This window comes from Centruroides sculpturatus, unplaced genomic scaffold, assembly GCF_000671375.1.
Source record: "Centruroides sculpturatus isolate CEXI.00-Female unplaced genomic scaffold, Cexi_2.0 scaffold250, whole genome shotgun sequence".
Taxonomy (NCBI): domain Eukaryota; kingdom Metazoa; phylum Arthropoda; class Arachnida; order Scorpiones; family Buthidae; genus Centruroides; species Centruroides sculpturatus.
This window is the reverse complement of record NW_019384557.1, coordinates 110,260-121,041: the sequence shown is the minus strand read 5'-3', so window position 1 is coordinate 121,041 and position 10,782 is coordinate 110,260. Positions and strand designations below refer to the sequence as shown.

General features: G+C 28.5%; 1 protein-coding gene across 1 annotated transcript in view; it reads left to right on the top strand.

Moving 5' to 3' along the window:
- The window catches only part of LOC111623908 (ubiquitin carboxyl-terminal hydrolase 47-like), a 149,881-nt gene that overhangs the window by 62,883 nt on the left and 76,216 nt on the right, over nt 1–10,782 (top strand). The window contains exons 8-12 of the mRNA XM_023366640.1: nt 651–879; nt 7,029–7,125; nt 7,361–7,439; nt 9,868–9,934; nt 10,593–10,732. Coding sequence (XP_023222408.1) covers nt 651–879; nt 7,029–7,125; nt 7,361–7,439; nt 9,868–9,934; nt 10,593–10,732 — 612 coding nt within the window. The remainder of the gene's footprint in view (nt 1–650; nt 880–7,028; nt 7,126–7,360; nt 7,440–9,867; nt 9,935–10,592; nt 10,733–10,782) is intronic.

Genomic DNA, 10,782 nt, shown 5'->3' with positions numbered 1-10,782 from the left:
GCATTATATCGAATTTTCTCGTGGGAGTAAGATATTTTCTCGCAGTAAAATGTAGCCTATGTCCATCTCCAACATGTAAGCTATCTCTGTGCCAAATTTTATTAAAACCTGTTCAGTGGTTTAGATGTGAAAAGGTAACAGACAGAATTACCTTTGAATTTATAATATTAGTGTGGATTAATATGAATTTCTGCTATAAGGGGTACGCTAGTTTGAGCTCTTTCTTGAAGTGGTACGCAGGAAAAACTAATTGGGAACCACTGCTATAGTAAATAATTCTCTATAGAAAATAACATGGATGTTTGAATATCTTAGGCATTTGTCAGTAACCATCTTACTCTCTATAAAGTTTGATTTAAGTTTGTGTGCGCACGTGCATGCTTGCATTGTGCAATTGATATTATATATGTATAAATTGACTAAATTTTGAAAAAATTAAATACATTACAATTGAGTTTAAAACATTTTTTAATTTAAGCATATATAGTATGACTTACAGAAAAATTATTCTTAATTTTTATAATTTATGAAAGAATTTTTAAAGGCTATTTTAATTTCACTCCTGTTATAAACTATTTAATATATTTTTATTTTAATTACATAATCTTAAATTGCATTAATATTTTACTTTAAAAATGGAATATTTTCAGTTTTCAGATGACAAAACATTAAATCTTGAAAAAATAAAATCAGAAAATTCTAATTCAAAAGCTTCAGGATCTTCAGAAGTAATTTCTTTACCTCCTTCAGTACCACCTTATACTTCCAGTTCATCAGCATTCACTTCACCACCACCATCAATACCTCCATATAGTCCTAATTCTACAGATTTCTCATATGGTTACAATTACAGTAGTTCATTAATAAGACAAGAAACAGGTAAAAATATATTTAGTTTGTTTTATATTAAAATTGTATTTTAAATTTATAGTTTAATATGTATGAAATAATTACATGATGAGACAAAATGAATTGTTTTCATAATTGATTCCGACAACTGATTATTTATAAATTTAATAATGCAACAATAATGCAAGGAACTCATTACCATAATCAGAAGGCTCCATACATTAGCAATTAAGAAAAAAGAAAAATTATATATATAGTTTAAATTATATATAATTTGTTTATTAAGCATTGTTTATCAGTGCTTTGAATTCATGGAGTAGTTCAGAATAAAAATGCTTTTTTATATAAATCAAACTCCTGATTATCTGTTTTGTAGATTATCCACATTTCATCAAAATATTAGCATTACCATAAAATGACAAAGTATCATAAGCAACATTCAGCTTTTCAATTTTCTCTCGACTGTCAATTCTAAGGGATGAAGGTGAGGCAAATCATTAGACCTGGAATATTATTTTTCAGTAAGCAAAGTTAATGCTATAAACAGCACATTTGAAAAATATATCCTACCAGTTTTAAAATTAAAATACAGTAACTTCAAAATACAGTAGTACCTTGGTTTTCGTTGACTTCAGTTATTGTCGATTTTTTCTGCAAAAAATTCGTCTTGGTTTTTGTTGGTTGCTTTGGATTTCATTGGTGTGTGCACATGATTTCACTGCTAATTTTGTGAAAACAAAGGGCGATCCACACATTTTCCTGTTCAGTGTGGTGGTTGTTTCTCATTGAGTGAGCATTACCCCAATCATCAAGTCAAACAATTCCATTGCTTTCCTTTCCTTTTACCTCCATCATGAAACCAAAGAAAGTTTCCAGAGCCAGCAGTCTTTCGAAGAAAAACACCAGGAACATGCTCAAGTTGAAGGAAATTGTTGAAAAATACAAAAGCGGCATTAAAATTGCTGAAATCGGCCGCGTATACAGTATGGGAAGTTGCCATCCGTGATAAGTTCTATTGTGACAAAAAAGGAAGCAATAAAGGAGGTTAATGTAGCGAAAGGTGTGAGTGTGCTAACAAAACAGAGATCACAAACAATTGAAGATGTTGAACAATTTACTCCATATTTACTCGTGTTTAAGATGATCTTGCATATAGGACCAGGTGTGACTTTAAAGATCAAAATAAAGAAAATTAGATTTATTAATACAGCTCTAATTTTATTTCATCTAATCACAAATAAAATATCAAATATACGTAAATACACACATTATTGTGCAAAAATTACTGGCATTTTAATCTTTAAGGAAAAATCTTGTAAAATCAACAACATAATTTGTTCATGTAATCTGGAACCTTTTTTTGTCAATTTTTAACAGTTGAATCCACACTTATGAGTTTCTCTGAATTCTGATTTCCAAATAATAATCTGTTTTCACATGGAAATGGATTAAAACTTATATTGGGCTCCCGTGTTATTTTGGAATTCAATTCAAAAGCTTTGCTTTTTCTATTGCTATTCATATTTACTCCTGCAATACACAAGAATGATTCAAATGACACAGATAAAATACTTTTGTTTTTAAACACCAGAGGGTGAGCACCTGGTAAAAAAATGCAAATACTCTGTTTATAAAAATTTTTGCAAAAACCTAAAGAATCCTTCGCTCGCACATATAGGATGACCTAGGTATTTGAAGCAGTGAAAAATGAAGAAAAACCTCATCTTATATGCGAGTAAATACAGTAATTTGGATCACTCAAAAACAGTTATACGGTCATCTGTTTCAAAGGCCATTGTATTAGTCTTTTATATTCATTTTATATTAATTTATTATTGTTCTTAGTATTAAATGCATTTATTCTCTATAAAATGTGTTTTTGGTACATATTTTGGAATGTCTAGAACAAATTAATTGGATTTACATTGATTCATATGGAAATAATTGCCTCTGTTTTTATCGGTTTCGGATTTTGTCAATTGTTTTTGGATGAATTATTGACGAAAACCGAGATATCACTGTAATGTAAGAAATTAAAATTAAAATTTTTGTGATTATTTTTGAAAATAGAAGAAATTAAACTTTGTTTATTGACTAAATATACATTTTAGTTTATGAAACTTGGGACTGACACTTGAAACACATTAAACAGAATTGAGCTGTTTATATACTTTAGTTCATTTGAAAACTTTTGAATAATTTTTTTTTATATAGTTTGGAAGGTTATTTTGCATTATCTGTGTTTTATGGTTTTTCATGCATACCCATGCACCAATTAACATGGATAATCAGAGTTTGCTCTGTGTATGTATGTGTATATGTATATATATATATATATATATATATATATAAAATATGGAATTCTGTGAGTGTGTGTGCATTAGTAAGAAAAATACGATAACAAAATTTGCTTCTAATCATTTTAAAAAACAGGTTTGTGGATTGTTTTCAAGTAATTTTCCAGGCCAGTTTCGATCTCCAGTTTACCCCTATCACCAAGTGTTTAAGTAATAAAGAAAACCAATGTCATAAAATAATGTTTTTAAAAGAATTTTTTAAAAATAGTTTTATTAATGAAGCCTGAAAAGTTATGAAATTCTGTCTGTCCTTCATGCATTACCACACCACTGATTGCCTTGAAACTTTGGGAAGTTTTTTAATACACTCCCGCAAGGTTTCTGGCATAGTACATTTATCCTATGATAGATGGCACGTGTGTATACGAGCATTTACTGTGTGTTCGATCGATTTCAAATTGTGAAGACCATTTCCCCCCTCCAAAAAATATCTCTATATATGCATTTGTTATTTACGATATTTGTAATAATTTTTGTTTAATCACTTTATTTCAACTTTTTTTTGCTAATTATGTATTCGCTCGAACTTTGGTAAAACCTTAACTGTATCCCGAACAACAACCGAAGTTGTAGGAGGAAATTCGCCTATTTTACCGATCTAGGGATCCCCCTTTTCCAAATTTTAATATCAACTCAAAATAATTTAAAAAGACAAATTACAATAAAATGGTTTATTATCCAACTATCAGAAATTTCACAACATGCCAAGGAAGATAGGAAGGAGCAATTAAATAATCAAAATTATAAATGATTAAAAAATATATATAAAAATGGGGAATATCGCACTTCTAACAATCTCTGTGAGTATGTAGGCTAAATTTAAAGAATCCATGCTTCTCACATGTACAACTGTATGTGGCCAGCTCATGCGTCGGAAAACCTTCTGATTTATTTGTGTACGCACCAGACAAAAAAACAAAAAATATCGTGTATCCACAAGCACTCCAATAAATAAATAGAATTGAAATGACACTTTGAAATGTTTTCCCGATGAAAATGAATAATAATAATAAGTTTCAATAAAAATGATAAAATGTAAATTGAATTTTATCATAATGAGTTTGCTTGAATTTTGTTTCTTCTGAGATCACAGCAATGCACTATGGGTAAGCTAGTAGGCAATAAACAATATATAACATTTTTGAGTTTAGTTCAATAAAATCTTGTTTTTTCTCAAAAAATCTCTTATATTGTATTATGTGTATTAAAAAGGAATACATCATTAGAAAATTCAAAATAGATGACAGCATACATATATAGTACAGGATAAATTCACACAAAAATACCCATATTTCACAGTTAGAGCAGTGATTGTTGATTAGAAAAGAACAGTTATGTACAATAATCTTATTCCACAAATAATAGTGAACTTGCAGCCAAAGTTTTCAATGCAAAAATGTGAATGTCAGTCATTCAGCACTGCCATCTTGTAAGCCTAGAAGTTTGACAATGGCACTTGGAACATCAGTGGAATCATGCTTGACATTCCAAACACCATTGTCAAACTTCTAGGCTAACAGGAAGACGGTGCTGAACGTCCAATGTTTACATTTTTGCATTGAAAACCTCGGTCGCAACCTTGCTAATACTTGGAACATAACAAACACCAAGTTGCACAACAGATACATCAACACACAAATACTAGAACACTAGATAATACAGAAGATCAGACACTCATTGATAGTACCTCAACAGTAATCACTCATGAAAACATACACAGCATAATAAGCACCAATGAAAATGTATACTCAACAGTTACAACTAGTAAGACAACAGATAATAACATCAGATAACAGTTAGACAGGCTGATACAATACACTAAAAACTACATAACCTTGTTCATTATGTTTGGTATTATGAAAATATTCAGGAAAATAAAAGCAGACACATAATGAACTATATTGACATCCTCAAACAAAACCTAAACAACTATGAAAGAAAGACTGAAATGATACACAACGAAATAAATTATTCACAAATAATAAGACACTTTTTACACACTGCTATATACCTAACCCAACAGATAATCCTTGTACAATAGCATACCAACAGAAAAGCAACTCACACTGTTGGTCTGCTCTTTGATCCAATCCAGTCATACACAAAAATGAAGAAAACAGGATCAAAGAGGAAGGAAGAAACATGATGCTCCTATCATACCTTGTATTGAAATTAGCATATACATTATCCAACATGTAGTACAAAGAACACATGCTGTTTGAATTTTAAAGTAATTTTTTAGAATGTTGATGCAGTACTACTATTAAGAAACTAAAGGAACAATTTATGCATTGTGTATAAGAGAAGTACTAAAAAAGCTTGGTCTGGAAAATATTTGATATTAAATTGTAGGATTTTAAGTGTTAAATTAAATTTAAAGTATTATTGTAGATATTAAAACTTGCAGATATCAATGAAGGATGAGTCAAACACAAAACATGTCTGTGCAATTTTTAATCTTTATTTAATGTGTATTTGTAACCTTTAATTGAATTATTTAGTGTCAACTTGAATAACGGTTTCTTCTTTCCCATTTTTAGGCTGGAATTAGAACAGTTCATTATCATTGCATTAGAGAAGTTTACTATTTCAGACCACCTATATTTAAAAAAAGCCAAATACAAAAAGCAGCAGCATTTTCTACAGCAAAGTTCAATAGCATAAACAATACACAGCACAAAATAGATATAACATCAAATACAATACATTAAATATCTCAGAATATCACAGCACAGTATTTCATCTCATTCATGGATGACATAAAACATTATGCATACACAAATACAACTAAATACAATATATACATGAACAGTAGATAAACAAGATAACACCTTTTTCTGTAGCTATGTCTTGGTTTAACAAAGCATCAGGACTGATATTAAACAAGTATCATATCTTTTGCTAAAACAATAATTCAGTCAAACCTCTGATAATGACCATATCTGAACTGTAACTGTTTTTTTCAAGATCTTTTCTTTGAATCAAAAATGCATACAAAATGATCTCCAAACAATGACTCTGGCCACTAAAAGCCAATTTTTTAGTCTCTTAACAATGGCTAATGCCCTCAACATAGCATGAAGAAAACAATATTACACTGTCAAAATTATTAATCATCAAGAAGATGTCTTGTTTAGCTGCTAACTTTCCATAATCTGTTTACAGCTAAGTTTAATAAACTTAACCATAAACATTAAAAAATTTTTTCTTAAAACTAATCATTTTCAGGACTATTTTTTTGCATTTTATAGACAGTTGTAAAAAATTTTGTCATGAAAACTTTTCTGAATATGCAGAAAACTTCTAAAAACACAGTATCATATATTTCTAAAAACACAGTATCATATAAAAATTGACCTTATTATTGTAGTTTATGATTTATATTAAAATATGTAAAGAAGGAACCAGTGTCTTCTGTCAGTGGGGACATTTTTAAAAATGTCTTCAAATTCATTTTAACTATGTTTGTTTTTAAAAATTTGAAGAAATTTTTAAATTGCCCCCACTGACAAAGGACACTGGTTTCTTCTTTACATATTTTAATATAATTTGTAACTTACAATAAAGGGTATACACCTTTTTATTGTAAGTATAAAAGGTATTTTTATAACTGTTTTTAGAAGTTCTCTGCATATTTGAGAAGGATTTTTGTACAATGGTTAGAAGTAGTTTTCCTTCAATATATATGATCTGTGCAATTTTCAGCTCATCTTCCAATCATGGCCACCTCTAAACAACTGCAATTTTTTATTTTCATCAGTGGCTATTGTTTAGATGTTTTAATGCTGTAAATAATAATTAATAGATCATTTTATTTTACAGAATTTGTTGGACTTGTCAATCAGGCAATGACTTGCTATTTGAATAGTTTACTTCAGACACTTTATATGACACCTGAATTTAGAAATGCTTTATATAGGTAAATTTAATATTAAAAATTTTATTTTATAATAATAATTTTTTTAGAAACTAAACCATAAATATAGTAAACAAATAACTTATATTTAGAATATGAAATATTTTAATTTGTTGAATTAATTATATTTTAAAGAGATGTCTGTTTTCATATTCAACTTTTTATATGGATATTTCTCAGAATATTAAAGTTGCTTATGTGCAAAAATAATACTTTTTTTCTTTTTCTGTTATTTTAGGTGGGAATTTGATGGTACTGAAGAAGAAGGTGTTAAAAGTATTCCTTTTCAGTTGCAGAAATTATTCATGCAATTACAAGTAAATATTAAAATGTTTTGGTTACAATAAATTTATTTATTATTTAGAAATTATTTACAGTTCTTTGGATTTTGGAAAAATTTAGAAAATTGATGATTTTAAAATAAAAACTTATTTTATGATTCCTAATCTTGGTAACTATCTTAGAATAAAAATACATTAGATCAATGTTATTGTGAGATTAGCTAGGAGTACTTCTACTGAATACCACTTAATCAGCACAGATCGAGATCTATCATCCAAGTCAGTGGATGGACTAAAAAGTGTTTAATGAAGGATATAGACGGTGAAGTCTAGATCCACGTCAGGATGTTGACACCAGACAGTCAATTTTGCAGACTATCACGTGATTACTTCTAATTAATTTCATGGAGAGGTAGTGTTATAATTATGAAAAAAGGAATCTTTTGATTCAGTCAACAACGAGGCCATTTTTAAATGAAATAACAAAGAATATTTAATAAACAAAAATAAAAACAAATTAGAGATTACAATTATAAAATCTATCTATTTCGCAGAGAGAGATTACACTTCATTTTAGAATCATATTACTTCACTGACTTTATATTTTGATGTCTTCTCTTTATATTGGATCAATGATAATATTCTTTAACAGGTCCTTTCTTTCTTGTCCTTTGAAATTTGAAGGAGGCAGTTTCTCAAATAGTTCAATCTACAAGTTTGGGTGTTGGCTGTAGGGAGATGGTATGGAATACATCTTTCCTCTCATAGAAGTCGTGGTGTACTCCTGCTATGGGTGTGGTCCTTGGAGACTTGATGGGAATATGTCTTTCTACATCGAGAAGTTCTGGAGAACTCCCAAAAAAAAACAAAAAAACCCCCCTTTTTGAGGTTTTCCTCCAATGGTAACATCATATTTTTCCCACGTGAGCAGGATGAGTGGGGATTTACAGAGGGGTGACTCTTCGTTAGGTGACTCAAATCTTGGAAGATAAGGGAAAAACGAAAGGATGTGGAACTTCCATTGAAAAGGAAGTGAGTTTTACCAGTTTCCTTCATTTTTTAAATTAAACCTTTCCATCAAAATCAGAAATATTATTTCTAAAAGTTATTGATTTGATTTAAACTTTCAATTAATTAAAGGGGGATATCCAAGATCTCACATTATCATCAACCCTATTAGTTTTGACTTGCTAATGCATTGACTTGCATTATAACATTATTATTCACTGTTCTATCAATTGTGGTTTTGGTTACTTGCAGTTTGAAAATATTTTAAAAAATAATCCAAAAATTATAATTAGCTCTTAGCTAACTCTATAGAAATTAGTTAAGAAGGTCTTAGAATGTAATTGTGAGCCTTTTGTGGAGAGAAATTACACTACTCCAGCCATACATAGATTGAAACACTGTTTATTTGGGAAACATTAGGTATCCTAACTAATGATGTGTAACAAGTAGTGCGTCTAGAGAGAGCCAACGGTAAGGAATAAAAATGTGTTTTAGTATGAAATTTTTACAGTCTTTCTAATTTTCTCTTAGTGTGTCATGTGGTAGCTTTATTTATATAAAAAAACAAAAAAAAAAAAAACAAGCAACCATAACTGTTGAATATTCTTTTTTCAAATGATTTAGCACTTTAAATTTGTGTTTTGGGCTATGCATTTCTTTGTTTAGAAAATATTGTTGGAATGTTACTTTAAAAAATGTTATTTGTAAGGATAAAAGAAAGATGAAGACCTCAAAATACAATTTTGACATTTCAGAATGCATACCAATACATAAAACACTATCCATGTAAGTGCTTATGCTAATGAACAACAAAATATATGATAATATTTACTAGTTGTTTAAACATCAACAACACAGTTTGCAAGAAAACACAAGATAAAAACATTAAAAATTATTTGTTTCTCTATTCATTGTTTCATTTTGATAATCCTTATGTGAATAAATAAATTTTAGCTTTGTGGATATAAAAAAAATTGTTGTATATAATGAAATCATAAATATTTTAATTGTGATGTGAGAGTAAAAAATGTGCGAATATTGAACTTCTATTGTATTAGGTAAAAATTACTCTAAATGGTTTAAATTTATGATAAAAAGATGTTCATATATATTTTATTATTTAAGAAATAATTGAGCATAAAGATTATGCTGTATTAATACTTTGTTATATTTTTCTATTGATACTACTAGACTTTTATATGAAAAATGTTTTGTTATTCAGTTAACTTTATATAAATAGTATTCTGGAACAGTTGTCTCATAAAAAATCAATGAATTATTACTATTATATACATGAATATCTGTTCTGTTCTCATTTTGTTATAAACAATGGAACATTCTGAGTGATTTTATAAACTGATTTACTTTAAAATGTCAATGTTATATTTTAATAAATATTCATATAAGCATACATGAAAACTACTTTCTAGTATTTACATTTTTTTTTTAATTACAGACTAGTAAGAAACCTGCAGTTGGTACAACAGAACTCACAACAAGTTTTGGCTGGGACAGTAGTGAAGGTTAGTTCATTTATGTGAAAAAAGTACAGGTATACCTTGAGTTACGTCGTCCTTGATTATACATCGTTTGTCAAAAAAGTATATGGAAAAATAAAAATCAAGTTTAAGTCATTTTGTTCAACTTTACGTCCATCCGCCACAAATATTGAAGTCATAATATCACTAGAAAAACGTTTAAAGCACATAAAATCATATTAACACTTTGCTTCCATTATCTTGTTTACGTTTATCTTGTATTCCCTCCTAAAGCAATATAGGTCAGTTAGGCAATGACAATTAACTTATACTTCAAACAATCATCATACTCTGTAGTTAATGTTACACCACAATATCCATGTACTGTATATATCACATATAATAGAAACATGACATCACAAGCAGGAACTTTTTGAATGAACCTTATACTAATGAACTGTCAATTGGAAATTTAGCTTCTTTCCCTTTGTACATCATTTCATATACTAAACATTCTAAAAAATATTTTTCTCTTTAAGTTTTTTAGGTAATTTTCATTTTTAAGTAATATTTTATCTTGTTTATATATTTTCTTGCTGAAATAATATTTCATTCTGTTTCTCATTTCAACATATGTTAAAATTTTTAATCTTAAAAACAAAATTAATATAAATAACGAATTTTATGATATACTATTTTACAGCTTGGCAACAACATGATGTTCAGGAATTATGTAGAGTTATGTTTGATGCATTAGAACAAAAGTTTAAAGATACAGAACAAGCTGATCTTATCAGTCGCTACTATGAAGGAAAACTTAAAGATTATGTCAAATGTTTAGAGGTTTGTTTAAAATTTGTTAATTTTTTATTTACCAATATAGGTTATATTTA